The sequence below is a fragment of the Loxodonta africana genome, chromosome 5 (assembly GCF_030014295.1).
Source record: "Loxodonta africana isolate mLoxAfr1 chromosome 5, mLoxAfr1.hap2, whole genome shotgun sequence".
In the NCBI taxonomy this organism is placed as follows: domain Eukaryota; kingdom Metazoa; phylum Chordata; class Mammalia; order Proboscidea; family Elephantidae; genus Loxodonta; species Loxodonta africana.
Genome location: NC_087346.1, coordinates 39,758,178 through 39,780,132, shown reverse-complemented (window position 1 = coordinate 39,780,132; position 21,955 = coordinate 39,758,178). Strand labels below are relative to the sequence as shown.

Sequence of the window (21,955 nt, the reverse complement as noted above, 5' to 3'; positions counted from 1 at the left end):
GAAGAAGAGTCTCTTATACAGGATGAATTCATCTGGCGGACTCTGGAATTCATCCTTGCCTTCCCCCTTAGGGATCTTTCTCCATCAATTATCCCCTGCATCCTTATCAGAACCTCCCCCTCTCCACTGGTTCCTTCCCCTCAGCACGTAAACATGTTTAATCATCTCCTCACTTGGGTATATTGTTTGGGAAATGAATGTTTATGCTAAGTAAGGGCAGAATTTAGAGTCTGTGGTGATAGCAGATCTGAGAGTGGAGAACAGGCTTGGTTTTTATCATTATCTCTGATTCCATTTTCCCAAGTATCTCTAGAGTCTTTATTTCTTAAAATATTTATGTTAGAAAGGAAATCATATAACAAAAAAACACATTAATTCAATGTTTAGACTGAGACTGTAATGTTCAACTCACAAAGGTTTGTTTCTCATCGTAAACCTAACTTTACCACATACAGAAATACTGTTTACTAAAATTCGATCTTTTGTTATGTGTATAACCACGGAATGGAATATTTTATATGAAAATAAGAGCAAATTTTAAATCAAGTGTTTTGACTCGAGACTAACACACCTAGTATTTTCTATTTTGTTCTGTGTTGAATGAACACCTAAAATCTGAGACTTAGTACTCACAATTCTTAAATGCATAAAATTATATTAGTTGTATATTTTGGCACAAAATTTATGAAAGTCAGAGGACGGTCATAAAGAAATATAATATTTTTCTTCCCTGTTAGGAAATTACTACTATTTTTGTTAAACTCCCAAAATAAAAACCCCTAGTTTTGAATGGTGAACACATGTCATAGATTATCCATAACCGTATTACCAAGCATATATTCTCAGCTACCAAAAACGTGCATATACTTCTTTGATCTCCCTGGCAGGAAAAACGGTAGCATATCAAAGACAATGCTGTCTATTACTAAGAGGGAAGTGGGGGTAAAGAAGAACTGAATATAAGACTCAGGCATATATATAAGTACACACACACAAACACACACTATACACCTATTTTACTGATCAAGATTTTACTTCTACGAATGTGTTTTGAGCATCTTTAGATTAAAATCCCATCATATATCTGTAACATTGTGGTCATTAAACGTAAGCTTACCAACTAAACCTTCACTGCTTGAAAACTGATTCTGAACTTAGGGTATTTTGCCATCAGTTGGTTAAAATGTCTACATTTCAATCATCTTGTGGCTTCTAGTACAAATACAGACTTTTAAAATAATGGGAAAATGTCAAAGAACCATTTAGTCCTTTAATCTATTTTTTCTTAAACTTATTTATATTTTCAGCCTGCATAACAACATAAAGAATGTTCTAAGTTCACTGTTTACTAGTCAAATCAGTGCTTCATACTTATTATTCCTAAAATTAAAGTCAATTATCCTAGCGGCCCCAGATTTCTAAAACGATTCCATGTTCATATTACATCCTCGTGATTTAACAAGTTTAGATCAAATGGCTTTCCAAAATCAGAGTCATGATCTTTTTAGCCCATTTTTATTAACCACTGAAGTGCCCCTTTCTTAGACATTTCCTTGGCAGGCACATTGATATTAGCACATACTTTATGCGACTGATGCACGTTCTGGATGATCTAAAATGTATGAACTTTTTCACTGAAGAATTTTGTATAATGAACATCAAATGAGCCACAGAAAAAATCTAAGTATGAAGCAACCACTAATCTGCAGACAATACTTTACACCAATATTTTCGTGATTGTTTAGAAAGACTATGGAGAGCTATGTAAAGTTAACATAAAAACTTGTAAGCAAGTAAGAAATTACGTAGTGCGTAGTGATTTTCTTTTCTGTTTTTCCCACCTTTGCTGGATTCCATTTCTAATGATTATGTACAATGTTCAGCATACGGTGAGCAAGAAAGTTAAAGAAACATGACAGCCCCCATGTTGATGATTGCCTTTACCAAAGGCAGGTTACTCAAGCCTAAGAATGATTCCTTACTTCTCCCTCAAGATGATTCCTTACTTCTCCCTCAAGAATCTCTCTTCAGTCCGGCCCTCTTCTCCAACTGCATTGCTACGTCCTTGTTCAAATCCTCGTCTCACCTCACCTGCCTAATGTGACATCCACCTAATGGCCGCTCTGCTGCCTGAACAAGCATCCTAAAAGGCTAATGGGTTCATTCCTTTCCTCTGGGTTTCCACAGTCCAAGCCTCAGTAATAACTGTGGTTTGTCACACCCGCCCTGCTTCCATATCTATATACTGCTGCACCGCTGGTTCTGCCTCTAATAGGCTTTCTTCTCTCTGGTCTTCTCTCCCCTACCCATTGAATAATTCAGAACTCAGTGACTTCCCACCCCCAACACTCCCTTGGCGTTAGGGCCCCTTCTTCTGTTCTCCAAAGTATCACTATGACGGCACATTTTCATGGAACTTACCACACAGTACTGTGATTGTCAGGTTACTGCTTTCTTCACTCTAAGTGTCTTTTATCTTGGCCTGCACATGTAAATTACTCAGTAAATCCTTTCGAGTTTTTCCATTTATTCATTCACTTAACAGTTTTTGAGTGTTCACTGAGGACCAGGCAATATTCGAGGTGCTTGGGATACAGCAGTGACCAAAGTAAACAAAAATGCATGTCCCCCTAGACTTTATATTCTAGTGAAAGCAGACAGACAGTAAACAAGTAGACAAGTGAAATGTGAAGTTGGGTCAGGTGGCAAGTGCTAAAGCAAAAAGGGAGGAGAGGTAGATGTGGTAGTATTTTAAATTGGGGGAAGGTCAGTGAAGGCCTCACTGATACAGTGACCCTTAACCAAAGCTCTGAAGGACATCAGGTAGAGAGCCATGCATATGGGAAGGGGAAGAATGTTCCAGGCGAGGGAACAGAAAATGCTAAGGCCAGAAGTGGCACGTGTTAAGTCTGTTCAAAGAACAGTGAGGAGTCTATAAGAGAGGAGCAGGAGATGGGGGTAGGGATGAGGAAGGGAGAGCATGTTTGAAGGCCTTGTAGATGGCTGTAAGCACAATGGTGTTGACTTTGAGTATGATGAAAATAGTAAGAATGAATAAAAAAATACATAATGCATGTTGTTTTTTTCTTACACCTTAGACAATAGTGTCTCAAAATAAGAAAGGTAAGATTTTTCTTTTTTTTTTGGTCATTCTAACTGTACTGGTTTATTCTAATACCCTCCAAATTACCTCTACGTGCAAAACTGAGCGGAGGAATTTAGTTCATGGCTTCTATATTAAAACAGCAAGGCAAAAATCATCTTAAACCCATTGCTGTTGAGTCAATTCCTACTCACAGTAAACCTACAGGACAGAGTAGAACTGCCCTATAGAGTTCCCAAGGAGCACCTGGTGGATTTGAACTGCTGACCTTTTGGTTAGCAGACGTAGCTCTTAACCACCAAGCCACCAGGGTTTCCAAAATCATCTTAGTCACGCGGTATTGTTGTGCATGTGGATGTAGATCCAAGGCCTCCAACACACTTCAGAAAGTCATCATGCAAACAGTAGGGCGAATTATCAATCCAAGTTAATCTTCAAAACAGACAGTTAAGAAATGGATGATGCTTAACCATTAAGCATTGGCTGCACTTTCCAGTGTGTTTAAGGGAAAGGAAAAAAAGAAAAAAAGCCTTTTGCTTGATGGATCATAGAATGGAAAAAAAAAAAATTAATGAATTTTTTCTGACACTACCAAAGTTAGCACAAATGTGATTGAGGTATTAATTACTTAAACAGGATGCAGAGTTTCTAAATGATGTGCTTTAGGATGCCTCTTGGGAGATGTTTTAAGGCAAGCTCTGGTTGCCTGCTATTAGGAAATGATGTTCTGTGTGAGTACGGGGCGGACAGAGTTCCTGTTCTGTCCCTGATGGCTAACAGTAAAATCTGAGGCTCTGAAAGCTGCTGGTCATTGCTGGATACAAGAATATACAACCAGCTTCTGTAATAAAAAATACAGGGAACAAAAAAGAAGTGGTCCACCTGTGAATGGGAGGATAAAAGCTCCAAACTTTTAAGCCATTTAAAATTATTTCCTTTTTGAATTAAGAATTTTTCCATGATTTAATAAAAGTTAGGCAAAACGAAGAAAATACTTTTAAAAAGTCTGGTTCCATAGGGAAGAATGATAACGCATATAATCTAACTTATGGAGCCATAAAACGTTAGTATCAAACTTTCTCAAGGGTTTGATGCAACAGACTTTGATTACAATTTCTTGAAAGATATTATCCCCGACAAAAGCATCATAACATTAGAAAATATAAAAACCTGGTTTATAAAGAGTAAGAGGAAATTCGAAACAAATAATGGAAATTTGTCTTACTTAAGAAGGTATCATTTAATGTGCACTTACATAAAATTCCATGTTCTACTTGGATGTTCGATGTGGGAAGGTTAAGAAACATAAACTCTAGCTGCTATTATATGTATGTCTGGAGTATAATTTAAATGTTTTACAAGATTCAGATTTCATAGCTTAAGTGTGTGGAAATGTCAAACTAGAAACTATTGGGAAATGTTTAGCATATAAGTGAGAGTGCTAAAGCATTTTCAATCTAAAAGCCAATGTTTTAGTTGACCTGGGTATGAAGAATCACAGCATAAACAAGAGAAAAAGGGCACAGTGCCGAGATGGGAGAGCTTCAGCTCTTGTTTCAAGTCTTTCATGGACTCTGTCTTCAGTCACACTTAATCATTTATATTTTCCCTAACAGTCCATGCCTCTCTCCTATTAGTCCTCATGTGAAGTTCTTGATCATTCTTTAGGCTCAGCAGTCATAACTCACTTCCTTTGTGAGCCTTCTCCAACGCACCCAGACAGAGCTTGTTTTCAACCTCTGTGTTTCTCTAGCACAGTTAAAGTGGCTGTATTTTAATATGTTTACATATTTTTTTAAATCCACTTGACTAGGCAGTGATTTCCTCAAGAGCAAGGCTAGTGCATAACTCAATGCCTACTAAATAAATAGACTAAATTGAAAAAATGAATGAAAATAAAAAGGATCAACTTCCATTTACTGTATTTCATACATTATTTTACCAGTCAAACTATCATACTGCTATCACTGGAAAGTACTCTCAGTTTTGAGGCAGTTGTTTCTCTTTAAATATCTGGGATTTTTAAAATATTATCACTCCATAATTCTCTTATTTAAAAAAGTGTCTCTAAAACAAGTCTCATTTAGAGTCTGACAATAAGATGGAGTGTCATTATATTTATTCATGAACATTCAATGAAAAAAGTTTTAAATGAAATAATTATTTTTATTTTTTAAAGAGTAAACTCTTCCTGACGTCTCTATCTCATGCTCTGACTTTTTGGGGGGAAAATATTAAGCCCGGATGATTCATTTATTGGTTTCTGGAAATCATGGGGTTGTGACCTCTTTTAGGGAGGTCTCTTAAAGCTCAGGAAATTAAAGAAGTTATACATTTTTCTCACCACTTGACAAAACCAGAACCCAAGACTGCATGTTGAATGTTAAATACTACCAGCAGATTAAAGACAGATCTAGATATTTGAGAATCTATGTTCTGATCAGGTCCCAAAACAGAGGCTCAGTATCATCTCCCACCAGATACCCAGGACAGAAATAAGCTCACTTTATCACTTCTAAATATTTAATAAATGGTTTCTTGTTGCTGAACCCAAAGTGGAAATGACCCAGAAAGAAAGAAAAATTAACAGGCTTCCTCTGCCCTCTGTGATTAACCATACTTCCCTCGTGTACCATAAAGGAAACAAATTTATGGTTCACAAAGGCCTATCATCCTACATGACACTCATGAAAAATATTTCTATTGAGTAAAGTGTAAGTGCTTTTGCTATTTTATACCAACAATGCTAAAAACACTGGCTGCTAAAATTTAAATATCCCGGGATTAACAAAATAAGGCCTTACTTACATTTAAGGCTATAATATATACTCACATACTACTGAGATCTATTTTCTATCTAGACGAGTGCTGTCCAATAGAACTTTCTGAAATGATGAAAATGTTCTGTTGCTCAATCCAATATGGTGGCCACTTACCATATGTAGCTAGTGTGCACTTGAAATGTGGCTAGAGCAACTGAGGAACTGAATTTTTATTTCATTTTAATTAATTTAAATTTCAATAGCCATGGGGAGCTTCTGGCTAATGTACTGGGCAATGGATATCTAGATTATAGACCATGTAAGTCTACAATCATGTGAACTGGATTCTAGTCTAGTTCTGCCACTAACCTCGGACAAGTTACTTATTCACTCTGATGCTGTTTCTTCATCTGTTAAGTAGGAAACTAGATGATTTCGAGAATTTCTTCTACATCTTTTACGTCCTACTTAAAAAATAGCCACATAGTGTGACTGTGAATTGATGCAATTACATTTCCACTGTCCTTATGAAAATCAGTCTTTAATTATGCTATGCATATTCATAAGCATGCATAGAATCTAAATAATCAATACTACATGAATGATATAAGAAGATATAGGAAAAAAAGCAGCTTTGTAGTAATTCTATCGGATTTATCCTGCCTTTTTTAATCCTACCCTGGAGTCCTGGTGGCACAGTGGTTAAGAGCTATAGCTGTTACTCAAAAGGTCAGCAGTTCAAATCCACCAGCCACTCCTTGGAAACTCTATGGGGTGGTTCTACTCTGTCCTATAGGATCACTATGAGTCAGAATCAACTTGACAGCAATGGATTTGCTTTAGTTTTTCTGAATCCTACCCTGGGAAGCAACGTCATCAGTTGGGAGATAAATATAAAGGTGATTCCTTTGTATTAATACATGATTTATTGATTGATTCATGTCATTCAGTTTACTGAACAGCCTACGTACCAAGCACAATTATGACATGATGTGATAAATGCTGTGGAGGAAGGGAGAAGACAGCTTCTGGCATAGCTTAGGGAAGTGTGTATCTGTATCTCTGTGTGTGTGTGTGTGTGTGTGTGTGTCTGTGAAGTGTTCTCCAAGGAGGTGATTGAAGTAGGTTATTTTTTAAAAACTCCACACAACACATGGAACCTGTACTCCTCTTGACCTGAGAAAGAAGGCCCTTTCCTTGGGTCCAGGCTTTAGAGAGCTCTTCTCTGTCACACTTCTCCTCATGGGATTAGGAGTCCATGAGATCAAAAGAACATGCCCACTTTTAGCCCACCCCCCACCACCTTGGACTGTGCCTTGGGTGTTAAAAAACCAAAAAAACAAACCCAGCGCCGTCAAATTGATTCCAACACACAGCTACCCTATAGGTCAGAGTAGAATAGCCTCAGAGGATTTCCAAGGAACAGCTGGTGGATTCAAACTGCTGACCTTTTGGTTAGCAGCCAAGCTCTTAACCATTTCTCTACCCCAATGACCTGAGCATGCTCCAAGGACTTCGTGTTGCCTCTCACAGCTCTTGTTCTTCCAAAGGCAGACCACACCACTGGTGTGTGCAGCAATTAACTGGAAGAAGGGGCAAAGAAATGGATATTTTAGAAGGATAGAGGGTGGTATGGGTAGAATTTGGTCCCGTGGGCATTCAAGAACATATACATGTGAGAGCCTGACTCTTCCAAAGCTGAAAGATAGAGGCAGGTATAGGAGGGAAGGGGAGCAGGCCAGGGGCCAGGGGCTGAGAATGATCACAGATCTCTTCAGGCTGCCACGCTCTGGTTTGGACCTCCAAAGAATGCAAGAATACTAGATTTGAAATGTTCCAAGTCATCGTGAGGATATATTCATCAAGACTAGAGGATAGAGCATATTTTATGTAACAGTTTATTAGCTTCATTCATAACTTTTAAATATTTAGACATATTGTGTCTTTCATCAGTACTCTTGTCCTAGACCCTGCAAATGTAAAGCACAGACCTTACATGGGCCAGCCATTATTCTGAAAAGTTTCTTCTTAGTCTAATAAGATTTGAGAATGTGGTGAAAGAGATTAATTATAATTTTGTTAATATCCTCATACAAGAGTGATATTATTGCAGTGTTACGGCTATAGTAGGTTGGATTTAGAGAAGTTGACTATACAGTTTTGAGGTAGAATTAAGTAGAATTAAGAATTAACCTTCCATTAATTCTTAATATAGAACTATGGTTCACTGTTTTTCATTCTTTATAGCCTATGTAGGTGTATACACAACATGATAAATGGGTATACAACATGTTTCTGGGCATTTCGGATGAAAACATGGTAGAATGACAGGATGTTATTCAGTTTCACCACTTTTTATAGACGAGGACCCAGGGGCCTAAATATCTTCAATAATTTGTCCAATTTGATAGAGTTTATTAGACCTTGAACTAGAACCAGTGTAAAGACAGTTAAAATAGAGCTGATTCACAGGTCTTTTGGAAAACGAAAAAAGAAATAATGAAAGGAGAATACAAACAGAATCATCTACATAGTCTCTTAGACTACTTTTTATTTACATAAATTGATTGTGCTTCTAAATCACTATAAAAAAATGCTCCCCCAAAAGTCTGCTTTGTGTTTCTAGGAGACAGACCCAGGTTCTATGACAGTCAAATGTTCCTCTCCATTACTACACTAAAGTGGCCTTTAGACACCTCTGTAAAAGTCCGTGCACCCGGAATGGAAAAGGAGAGAGTTCCCTTGCGCTGGGCCACCCGAAGGGCCAGTCAGTTGGGAACAGAAAGAGAAGGAATTATTCGCCTACTTGCTCTCAGTCTGTTGGAAAACAAAGGATTGCAGGCTCTGGACAAAAACGCCAAGGAGGTGGGAAGGGCTGGTTCTATTTACATGTACTTCATGGACAATCAGATTTGGTGAGGACAATAAAGCCTTTGGACAGTTGCTAAGGCATCGCAGCAGGCAGTGCACATAACAAGTCCACGCAGTTGAACCAAACAAGATTTCATTGTTAAATCTAGTCTAATAAATAAATACGCTGAGATGATTCTGGTCATTTTTGTTATTTGTGATCTGAAGGATTAGGCTTTTGCTCTCTCTGCCAGACCGGATCTGGAAGAGAAGTCTGCAGTTGTCTTTATGTATGCTGGTCAAGAAAGCCGACGGAGCCAAGTACAACTAAGTGATGCGTTTTATAAAATCTGTGAGACAGCAATGTATTGTAGAGGACTAAATTTAAAGCAAATCTTCACATATCAGTTCTTTATATTTTATTTTAAATGAAGCAGAAGCCGTTATTTATGCTTACATTATTAATTAACATAAAAAGCATTATATTCTCTTGGCCCAGAATGTATTAAGTGGGTCTGCAGGCAAAATTAAAATAAACTAAAATTACACAAGTCCAAAATTCACTTTAAGGGACAACAATAGCAAAATTTTTCTGAGGTATGAACCCTCAGATACCCCCAGTGCCTAATGAGTAACATTTTAAGTACTCCTGTAATTCAGAAAGAGATTAATGGGTACATTGTAGAGTTTGTACGTATAGGGTGGGGGCAGAGGGAAGAAGAAAAAGTTTTAGAGTATGAAAAATGATTTGGTTTAGGAGATCTAGACACTTTGGACCAAAAAATAATATCCAAAAAACTGGGACTAGTTGGTATATTAAAAAAAAAAAATCTACCTTTTTAAAAATTTTTTCGAGAACTTCTACTACAAAGTAAGAAAGCGTTAAGGATATCAAAAGGAAAGATATTTTCAAAAAATACGACTTAGTAACTATTTAAACTTCCAAAGAACTAAAAAATAAAGCTCACTTAAGCTAGGGTTCATAACTTTAGCACTTCCAAGCGTAGTCAGTCTTTGGCTTAATCCTTTGGTCTAGTTTCATAAGAAAGAGCAGTTCTCTCCTTATTAAGATGGAGACCAATTTATTTAAGCTCAAGATCTGTCTTTTAAAATCCCATCCTGAACTTCTCAGAAGACCCGAAGGTCGTGTTTACAGAATAGACGCACAGCAGGATTAAATAAATGTGGAACCGCCTGAGCTGCAGGTCTTCTTTTTTATTCTGTCATAGATGCTGTTAATCCTCAGATGATTATTTTTGCAATATAAAATATATATCCTGGATTACAAAACTAATTCCCCACCTGACACGCTCATGAACAGTTTTGTAAGAGCTAATTTTAGATCGTTCCTGGCTTCTTCATGTCATCATCAGAGGCATTTCAAATTTTTTAAAACTCCCTAGTGCCTCTCAAAACTCTCCGGTAAGCAAAAATTCCTCCATGACATAAACAAATGTAGCAGATTTTACATACTGTGGAAAAGATCAAAGTGGTGGCATTTATTACCATTTCTTTGTTTTAACTGGTCTGTGAGGAGAGTGCTATGAAAACCTGATAGTGTAATATGGTATGATTCATAAGAAGGGGGAAAAAAAAACTTGCAAAGCCCCAAATAAGACAAAAGAAATAAGTTGCACTATCAGTTACAGTATTTGATACAATATAACTTAATTGATATCTATTATCAGACTTACTCGGCCCTTACGTCCCACAGAGTAGTCTCTGTGTGCCAAGTGTGTCACCGGACATTTGTTTTAACGGTAATGCGTCTCATTTATGCAACTCTTCGTAGTTCATAAACATTTTCATATTATTATTGTTTTAGTGCTTCTCATCATTACCCAGGGAGGGAGGCAGAATAGAATTATTACCTACATTTTATATAGATCAGCGAAAAGGATCACAGATAACAGTTATACACCCTTAAGTAGTTCTGAAAGTGGAACTACTGGGACAATGTACCTCTCTCCCTGCCAGACTTGGAGTTAAAGCAAACACACACACAGAGTTCACATTTGCAAGAAAATTTCTAAAGCAATTTCTCTCCTCTTAAAAATTGTCTACAATTACAGTTCCAAGTATCCTTTTCTCTCTTTTAGATGGGCTAAACGATAAAGGTCCTACTCAAGTTAAACATAAATGTGATTTTAAAAAAAATGATTGTTGCTTTAAATCATAGAAATATGTCACCTTAAGCAACTATAAGATATAAAAATTCAGTTTGTTGGGAAGAGGAATTAGAGAGCTCTATTGCTTTACAAAAAGACTGAATAGGATTGCTTTAAATAGCCAAATTCCCCAGTACCTTTAAGATACATTGATTTATGAAAATTTGATTCATACAGAACTTTCCAGGAATACATCTGGTATCTAAATCTACGTTCACCTGTAATTTACTCTAGAGAGAACAACTGAGTGATAATAATAATAACATACTCCTATAGTTCTTCATTATATGTTTTAAAGTACTTTCCCCTAATTTATTGCACTTGTCTTTGGCAACTTTATAAGGCAGGCAGAGAGGGTATCATTATCATTTCCTTACAGAAGAGACATTAAGAGGTTAAGTGACTTGCCCAAGGTCAGAGAGAGGGTTCATTCACTTATCGCTAAGTGATGTCGTTTTAACTGGGAAGTCAAGGAAGTAAGGTTCTTCCTCCTTTTTTTTTTTTTTTTAACCAGCTGTGAAGGCTATTAAAACAGAAATGGATGATCTCACAAATATAATGTAGAATGAAAGTTGCCAGACATAAACATGTACATACAGTATGATTTTATTAATATAAATTAAAAAGAGGTAAAACTAATCTACGGTGATAGTCAGAATGACGGTTAATTGGGGAAGGGTGGATGGTGGTGACTCCGGGCTAAGGGGAGCTTCTGGGTTATGATAACATTCTATTTCTTGATCTGGCTTGTGGTTACACAGTTACATTCACTTTGTGAAAAGTCACTGAGTTGTACACTTATGGTTTGTCTACTTTTCTAAATATTATTGAAGTTTTCTTTTGAAAAAGGATTGTACATCTTTAAAAATAGTTCAATTTGCTTTAGAAGATCATTATAATACACTTATCCTTAAAACATTTGACATTTCAATTAAGTTTCTTAGCTGCATCATTGAAACAAGAACATCAACTAAATCTGAAGAGTTTAAAGCAAGAAGATAAAGTTTTTGGAAAAATATCCAGGATCATCTTTATTAAGAGAGCACAATAATAACAATTTTTTTTAGGCCTAGGTCAAACATTTATATTTAAAGGTACGCAGCTACGAATTGTAGGAAGATAGGATTATTTTGTGATTCACATAGTATACCCTAGAGAGTATATATGGAGTCCTGGGGGATGCAAACCGTTAACACACTCGGCTGTTAACTAGAAGGTTGCAGGTTAGAGGACACCCACAGGCACCTCGGAAGGAAGACCTGCTGATCTACTTCTGAAAAACCAACCAACTGAAAACCTAATGGAGCATGGGGTTGCCATGAATCCAAATCATGTGAGTTCAAGGAAGGTAAGAATATAATTTTTAAAAATATGTATGCATTTTATTTTTGAGCTTTGTAAATTAGGATGCTTCTTTGAGCATTAAGGTAGAAAGCTAATGCCAAGGATAAAAATCTGACTAGGCTGTGCATACCTGAGGGCAAAGAAGGGCTCCTGAGAATACCCAGTAGCCTTCAGTGTAAGCAGAATGTGTAGGAGGAAAATGTGTTGACCATTACCCAGAATAGAGAGTACAGGTGCATTCAAGTGCTTAAATTTACATTGCAGTTTTTCCAGGATTCTTCTTACTCTGCGACTCAACGTGATTGAGAAAGCTAATTGCTGCACATGGAGCATTACCACTGATGACAAATGTTTAATTTTCACTTGTGGTCTTTTTTCCTTTTAAAAAGAATTCACTACAGTACCCCATCCACCACCCCCCAAAAAAGATCTATATCAAACATCTATCTTGATAATATAGGTCCAAAAACCAAAAAACCAAACCTGTTGCCGACGAGTCGATTCCAACTCTTAGGTCAGGAACAGGGAATTTCCAGGTGGTGGGTCAGATTCAGTCCCATGTACATTCATTCCACCAATGATCTTGCTAAGGTAGCTACACCTACAGGTCGGGAGTGTTTCCCCTAGGAGGGCTATGGAAGGCTTCCCACACGAAGTCTTCAACCTCTAACACATTCACACGTTTGTTTTAATGTCTCACCAACTGTGGGCCCCATGTGTTAGGCCATGTGTTATTGCAGAAAGGACATTATTAAGCTTATCATCACTCCCTGCCAGCTCCCTGTACTGCCCTTAAGCATACCCATTCTACACCCAGGGTGAGTGTGAGAAATAGTTTGCCTCTGAAATGTGGGTTATTAGAACATGACCCTATTCCCTGGTATTGTCAGAATACAGTAGGTCCTATAAACCATAGGTTCTATAAACCTGTTGCTATGAAGTTGATTCCGACTCATAGGGATGCTATAGGACAGCGTAGAGCTGCCCCATAGGGTTCCCAAGGAGTGGCTGGTGGATTCAAACTGCCGACCTTTAAATTAGCAGTGGTAGCTCTTAACCACTGTGCCACCAGGGCTCCAGGTTGCATAAAGTAGGTTCTACAAAGTAGGCTAGAAAGGCAGTTCAACAGACAGAGAGGGAGAGGGAGACTGAAGGAATTCTACTCTTCAGGGTTCAGGGCCATGCCCAAACTTCCCTTCCACCGGCAAAGGCTAAAACATCATGAGCAACTGGGACCTGTAGACCTACAGGCAAGTCCACGTGGAATCACGTCATGAGCAACTGGGACCTGTAGACCTACAGGCAAGTCCACGTGGAATCACGTCATGAGCAACTGGGACCTGTAGACCTACAGGCAAGTCCACGTGGAATCACGTCATGAGCAACTGGGACCTGTAGACCTACAGGCAAGTCCACATAGAATCACATCATGACCTTTTTTAAAGAGAGGGAGCAAAAAGCACAACTGTTTCTCTTGGCGGTGGAGCCCATCAACAAAGGTAAAAACTCTAAATTCCTCTGGAAGGTTTACTGTGCTAATTCACCCTTAGTCACACCTGATCCCTTTGAAAACTAACTTCTACTTAAGCTAATAGGCATATCCCTGACTATACTGTGCCTCACTGCAGAGCTGCTTAGATCAAATTCTCACCTTTGACCTCATGCAGCATCTCTCCCCGCACCAAAAACGTCAGTTCTGTAGATGTGTAGTCCTTGACCTTGGCATGTAGTATACAGATCTTACTGTATTTTAACTCTTAATTTTCACTCTTCTGTTACAGGTTGTGTGACAGATACTTGGACACACATAATCTTGACAACCTTTTTTTCATATGATATAGACATGGATCTTTCATTAGCCAATATTGTCAAAGGCAATACCAGTCAACAGTGTAATAAAGTTACTAAGATGACTACTGTGATGATCAGAAGGTTGGCAGTTTTGATAGTAAATATTTTGTGCTTTGTAGGCCATGGAAACCCTGGTGGCATAGTGGTTAAGAGCTACGGCTCCTAACCAAAAGGTCAGCAGTTCAAATCCACCAGGCACTCCTTGGAAACCCTATGGGTCAGTTCTACTCTGTCCTATTGGGTTGCTATGAGTCGGAATCAACTCAGTCTCTCACAACTACGCAACTCTGCTGTTACAGAGTGAAAACAGCCACAGGCAATATGTAAAAGAATGAGCATGAACGTGTTCCAATAAAACTTTAGTTTCAACAACTGGCAGCAGGCAGATTTGCACAGACAGTAGTTTGCTGACCCCATCAAGCAAAATACAGAGTCAACATCAAAGCCACTGATGTTTTCACCACACTCTTTAGGCATCAAACCATAAGCCAGTTCTTGAGTTCATTCCTGACTAGGGACAAGAGAACAGAGACTTGCCTATAGTCAGCATTGGTTTATTGATCGAATATCAATCCAATATTGGCTAATTAATTAAACCTGACTCACAGTTTTTCAATTAGCTAAGACTCTTCCTAAAAGTACTGACCTTCCATTTGAATTTCTCCACCTAGTCCCCAGTGAGCACATTGCAGTCCTTGTGACTCTTGACTATAGTTTCTAATAACTTGAGCTTCCACTGTTTTGGACATAGAAAAAGATAAATTTAGACACTTACCATTAAGCCTTGTTCTCCTGGTTTCCCTGGCTCACCCTTAAAAAAGAATAGGGAAAATTTTATTAATGCTATAAATTGAAAACCAATTTTAATCATTTTGGTTATTTTCTTTTTATGTAATGCCCACTGGGGCATGTGAATATCAAATATATTTTTCAGGTTAAATAGAGGAATACAAACATAATGCAATTAAAAGAGATCTGATATTTTTTTTCAAATGCATATTAGAAACACTTTAGGATTTAATAAGATAAATCTAGATACCAGCAGAAATTTTTTATGCCTAGTATACATACTAAGTAAAACTAGTTGTTGTTGCTGGGTGCCATTGAGTCGATTCCAACTCATAATGCCCTATAGGGTTTTCTTGGCTATAATACTTATGGAAGCAGATCACCAGGTCTTTCTCCCACAGAGCAGTTAGGTGGGTTTGAACTGCCAACTTTTTGGTTAGCAGCCAAGTGCTTAACCATTGCATCACTGGGACTCGCTAAATAAAACTAACAGGAATGATTATAAGTGAATAAATGATCTTAAAATAATATTTAATTATAACTACAGGAACATCTCATTTATCACGTCCTTTTTTTTTTTTTTCCTATGATGTCAGAAAGATGAGGACTCGTGTCTTCTTCAGGAGATGTCAGAGCTTTCACATGAAGAACAGAGAGGCAATTGTTCTTAGTGTAGAAATTCAAAAAAATGAGTCTGAGATTGTTTTTTAATTTTGGTCCTCCTAGATGAATGATGGCTGAAGTAATGTATTTTATTAAAACTGATAAAATTCTTCTATATCATTAACATTTTCTAACACACAGATTAATATGGAATTATTATGTCTTCTTATTATATTATTATAATGACAGAGAAACTGTCATTATATTTTTTTGGGGGGGGGGAAACTATGCTTATAAAGCCAATATATGTAGATGATGACGGCCTTTAAAAATAAATAGTTTATTTTTATGAAATCTTTTTCTAGTGGTTACAATGTTGTTTCTTGTTAGGTGCCATCAAGTCAGTTACAACAGAGCAAGACACTGCCCATTCCTGAGCCATCCTCACAATCGTTGCTATGTGTGAGCCAATTATTGAAGCCACTGTGTCAATCTATCCCGTTGAGGATCTTCCACTTTTTCACTAACCCTCTACTTTACCAAGCATGATGTTATTCTCCAGGGACTGGTCCCTCCTGATAACATGTCCAAAGTGCGGGGGATGAAGTCTTGCCATCCTTGCTTCTAAGGAGCATTAACTCAACAACCACAAATCTAGTTCAAATCAGATTTGTGGGTCCAAAAAAAAAAAAAAAAAAAATTACTTGTCCTTTGTAAAATTTCTACCTAGAATTTTATTTTGGTTATTACTGTCACTATACCCAATGATCTGACTGATTTTATACCATAAAAATAGTTTTAACTTCTTTTCTTATTTGAAGAGACAGCCATTATGCCTCTGCTGGTAACCAACAATCAATGGAGCAGCTTTAAATATCCCTACCCTATGGATCTCCCTCTCTACTGGGATATCACCCCAAGAAAGATATTAGAAAACAATTTTAGAAACAAACCACTCTCTGGATTGGTTCAGTGAAAGCAGTCCTAACAACCAGGACATCATATGCTAAAAGTCATTTCCTCATTTCATATAGTCAAATTCACAGCAGCTTCCAGAAAGGAAAATGGGACTTATAAGAAGGTTATCTCAGAAGATTTTTCCAATACCCCATACTTTTATAAAGAACCTTTGAAAAACATAGGTAAATTATTCATTTACATAAAAATGGAAGGAAACATACCAAAAACGTTAATGACTATGATTGATTTTTATTTTCTTCTTTTTGGCTGTCTTTATTTTCTAAATTTTCTGCTTTGTGGATACTTCCATTATTACTTTTGTATCATGAACACACTAATGAAAGTAATTTAAGTTAAAGCAAAAATTAAGTAATATAATTCCTAAGTATGCCTCAATCTCAACTCTTAAAGTCATAATATAAATCTAAAATGTTTGGCCTCTTCCATATCTACACATATATTTTTTTAATTGCTGGGCTGTTTTTATCTACTGAGATCACTTTTAAACTGTTTTTATTAATATGGCTCACATTACAAAGAACAAACTATATTCAAACCATACCCACTGATGTGTTAACAATTAGTTTTAATTTTCTTATTACCAATTTTTTTTGTCATGTTATTCATAAGGAATTAAATACTAGAAACTTTTACCTCCTTTACTTCCCATAAATAGTAGGGAAATTTATTGTCTCTGCTATTGACCCTTTGGAAAATGTTATCAATCTCCAACCTAGGTTTTCCAACTAATCTACCATTTAAACCAAAGACACTGATTTACCCTATAGTAGGACACAGGCAAGACCAGGAATCTTGAGGCTTACCTGAAATGCAGTGTAGTTGCTGTCCCCAGGTTTCTCTGTGTGGTCTGTGAGGCTTCCCCACCGATTGAGTGGTAAAACAGAATCCTGCTAGGGCTGATCTGCTCTACTTAGGGACTTGGCTATTATGCCACTTCCTTCAACCCATCCCATTCAGTGATCCCTTGAACCTAAGGCCCTTCCACAGCCACCTCCATCCCAGTTCTCAGCCCTTAAAACAAAACCAAACTTGTGGCAGAAACAGATCCGAAAAGCAACTCACGGGCACTCCTGGCATTCCACGGGGGCCATCTTTCCCTGTGTCCCCAGGAGGCCCTCTTGGGCCTGGAGGGCCGGGAGGTCCCGGAGGCCCCGCCTGTCCTTGGTCACCCTATGATGGAGAAGGGAACAGACCCGAGATGACCATAAAAGATAAAGACCCAGCTCTTCATTTTAATACTTTAAATTTGTATTATCTAATCCACGTTTACACTGTGAAAAGAACCAGAACAACCAGGGACATGAAGTTTGTAGGCAATCTGCCTGCCAGCAGGGAGCAAATAAATATTCATGCCGGGTGAGCTGACTAGATGCTATTAAAATCAAAGCTGCTCAGGACCCAAGCCCTCGCAGCTTTTGGAAACGTGTATATGTTATCACTGTATTCAGAACCCGTACAAAACTCCTGCATAACTTTGTCCAGGACTGATGTTGCATCAGTTATATTCATCTTGCTTAATAAAATGGCTGCATTTACAGTTGGACAAATCCATTTACTTTTTTATAACCTATAAAATTAAGCACATGAGGCTCCTGGCATACTGTGTAATAAATTTATAAATTACCAAAGCTGTAGAGCTTAGAAATGGAATCTATTGCTGAATCCAATTTAGGTTGCTTTTTTTTTTTTTTTTTAAATTAAGAAACAATTAGATAAGCTTTCTATACCTTTTTATTTTGGTACTTTTATATACATTTTATACAAATGCAGAGCCCTAAGCATAATTTTAATCTGAGATCTTTCCAAATAAATGCCCCCTCCCCCACTCATAAGAAATAAATGGTAAAGTAACAGTATACCGAGAAATAACTGAATGCAAAGAGGAAATCAGACTTCAGCAGGAATAAGCACTACCTTAATCAAGCGGCGTTTAATGAGCTGCTGATCAGCAGAGAGAAACCCATGATTGATTTTAGGAAACACCATCTGATCAGTCAGGTGAAGTCAAAGGTTGAAGTTCAGAGATGAGAGAGTTGAAGAATAGACATCAGAAGACCCCAAGAAAGAAATAAAGATATACACATTAGACTTATAATAACCATTAAATAAAATAGAACTGGCACTTGTGTCTGACATCAAACCCTCTAGCTCTTCTTAGAAGCAATAATATCCTGAAACGGGATGGTGAGACCAGATTTTTAATTAGAATTGTTTTTTTTTTTTTTTTTTTTTACTCCATCATTTTTGCTGTGGATGTTCGGTCTTTTTATAATTGCAGAGGCAGGAAACCTTGAGTCATCCTGCATTTTGCACTCTTGAGCAGAAGCTCCAGAGACAAAGCACCAGTTCAATTTCCATCAGACTTTTCAACCAGCATAATGTGGCATGAACTCAACTGCCTTTAATGATGCCCAAAGTCCAGAGTACTTAGGATTATTTAATTGACTGAAAAACATCCCAGAGCATTAGAATTCACGCAAAATGAAACCACTGAGGTATGGCACAGTCCTTGATATTTATGCCTACCTCTCTTCACTGTACATCCTTGACCTCAATACCCCACTCCTGTGTAGGCACAGGATATTCCTCTTATTATGTATTTGACCTCGTTGACATGGGTGAGGTCCTAAATGCCCAATAACTTGAAGTGTATGATGAGAGGAAGTGACTGGACTGGGCAAGCCAATTTAACGGTTCTTGTTCACTCTTATGCTGATTGAGTGCTCTGACTAGCAGGCATGGGTACCAACCACAAACCTTGACGGTGAGGATCTGATTACTGTGCAGAGCAGCAACTGTGGGGAAGCCTGGCAGACCCTATGGACATAGCACAGCACCAAAACAACACGACACAAAACGTCACACAGACATTTCACTGGTGGACAAACAAAACAAGCATGCACCTAATGTCTCCCTTTCCCTGCTTTAAGTCCTGCCTTGTTTGACAAACATAGTAAACAAAATCAGACACAGGTGGCCCCAAGGGAACCATTCCTTAAAGGGAATTCAGAGATTGAGAACTCATTGTAACCACCCTAGCAGCAGGTGACAATGGGCTCCGTGTATACACGACCATAATGTAAAGAGTATGCAACTCTTAACATTTCTGGGTTTTTTGTTTTGTTTTGTTTTTCCCCACTTCTTCAATACACCTGAGATTTTTTTTTTTAATTGTTGTAAGTACATATATAACACAACATTTGCCAATTCAACATTTTTCAGGTGTACAATTTAGTGATATCAGTTACGTTAATCACGTTGTGCAACATTTCCGGAATCTTGTGTACAAACTGTTAGTACAAAATGGAGGTAACTACAGAAACTGTTCTGAAAACAATACTGTCATTTCCCCCTCTTGATATTGTTTACTACTCAGGACATACAATACAGGTATTAATTCTTTTTTGGACGACAACAGTAAACAAACTTTTGCTGTCAGATCACAAGTATTCTTTAGAATAATTGCAGTAAGCCTCATAAACAATAGTTTTACCACCCACATATCAAAATTTCTCAAATTATATAACGACTCTCAGTTCTCTCCTTTTCAGGAATTCCTGCAGAGGTGGTGAAGGGAGATCTGTCTCTTATAACAGAAGTATTTCTTGTCAGGGAGATTTATGGTCACACTCTGCAGGAATCATGTCTGTCACTTAACTTTTCCAAAAGAACTTGACAGTTCACACAACCCCTTAAAGCAGGAACGTGGTTTTAAGTTCCTTAACCAATGAGAATGGGGGAGAGATGTTTTAGAAACATGTACTTCAGTAACTTGTACTAACGTGTCCTCACAGGCGTTATCAATGGGGTAGGTCTGAGAGAGAAATTTTGCCTTTGCTCTATTTCTTTTCCAACAGCATGTGCAATTGAAGCCTTTTATTTCCATTTTTTTTTTCTTTTTACCACAGAACATGTTTACTACACAAATAAAATCAACAACAACCACCTCAATACATGGCTTCAGGTTTCTGTTTCCATCCTCCTACCTTCCCCTCCTCCTGGCTACCTTTCCCCTCTTCCCACCCAAACCTATTCTGAGGATAATTTTCACCCAAGAAAGGTGAGAAAGAACGTAGGTGTTTAATTTATTATTTTTTAGGAATTTGTCTCCTGATTTTCCCCAAAGTACGGATGCATTTTTCTTTCTAAGAAAGTCAATAAAATTACGTTTGTAGTAGGAATACATTTCTCAGTCCTCATGCCTTTGATTCTCATTCTTTAGAGCTAGGCTTTGTCTGGAAACAAAGCAGAGGAAATCTTATTCTTTTTTGCCAAACCCTTTCTGATAAGGTTATTACGTGCCTGGGTAGTTTCGAGGTGACCTGTATCTTCTTTTCTTCTTCCTAAACAAAAGTCCTTTAAACATAGACTCCACACAAATTCAGAAATGCTACAAGTTGGAAAACAGATGTGTACAATTTGCTTTTGTTTTACTATGGAATATGAGTTTAAAATGTTATTAGATGGTAATGTGCCAGCATCTTTCCATCTGTGACTCATTAGCCCTATATTACATAGTCAGAATTTTATATATAAACCTCATATTTATGTAACAAAGAACAAAAACAGATACAAACAAGAAGGCTAGGAGGGATCAGAATCTTGATCAGTTGCAATAAATCATAATGTCACTTTAAATGAGATTATCTAACAAAAATAATTTAAAAAATTAAAAACCTTTTAACAGCACATATGGTTGGCCTTACCAATGTTTTGAAACCTGAATGTATAAATAAGTCACCCCTCATACTTCTATCTGAGCATGACCAGCTTGCTGTTTGGCCATATTTTCTAAATGCTCACCAAAATATATATATATATATATATATATATATATATATTTTATAACTTCTTAGTTTGGTTTCCAATGTTAATGAGATCTAAAGAGGGAAGTGAATAGGCAATTCATACCTCAGACAGATATTTTTCCTCAAACAGAAAGCCTCTATTTGTAAAAGCTGATTTGATACCCTTCGATCATTTTAATTGTGGAAATGCTGCCAATTAAAGTCTGAGAGCTAAAGATTTCATTAGTGAGCTAGGAAAAAGCACGCTAGGAGTTTATACGTAGGAAAGTGAAAAAGGGATGTATGTGGAAGAATTCTCTTCAATTCTAACAAAACCTCATGGTCTGTGCTGCAAAATCCTAGGACTTGGTGCTTTTCAAACTGGGACGAAAGTAACCTTCAGGGTACATGTTCATGATCAGGGGAGTGCTTAAAAGCAATAGCAAACATGGTACAACTTCCTTTAAAGTCCATTTTAATTAACAGTAAATAACTTTGAGCATTTTTATGTAAAGCAAACATGGATACGTTGTGTGGTAGAATGCAAAATCTGCATAAAAGTAAGAAAAAAATACCACTCGATAGTGGCAGAAAACCCCACCTCTCAGTGGAAACCTCCAGACCACACATCCAGACTGACGCCTTTGCCTCCTTGAAGGATGTCTGAAAAGTACAGATTGTGAGCCACTGTCTTCACATTATGGCTCTGTGTGACCA

At 37.4% G+C, this 21,955-nt stretch overlaps 1 protein-coding gene across 1 annotated transcript in view; it reads right to left on the bottom strand.

The window, feature by feature from the left end:
* Positions 1-21,955, bottom strand: part of COL25A1 (collagen type XXV alpha 1 chain) — a 523,263-nt gene that overhangs the window by 110,729 nt on the left and 390,579 nt on the right. The window contains exons 8-10 of the mRNA XM_010590501.3: positions 19,209-19,268; positions 17,514-17,621; positions 14,854-14,889 (exon numbers count right to left, since the gene is read on the bottom strand). Of these exons, the coding sequence (XP_010588803.1) occupies positions 14,854-14,889; positions 17,514-17,621; positions 19,209-19,268 (204 nt within the window). The remainder of the gene's footprint in view (positions 1-14,853; positions 14,890-17,513; positions 17,622-19,208; positions 19,269-21,955) is intronic.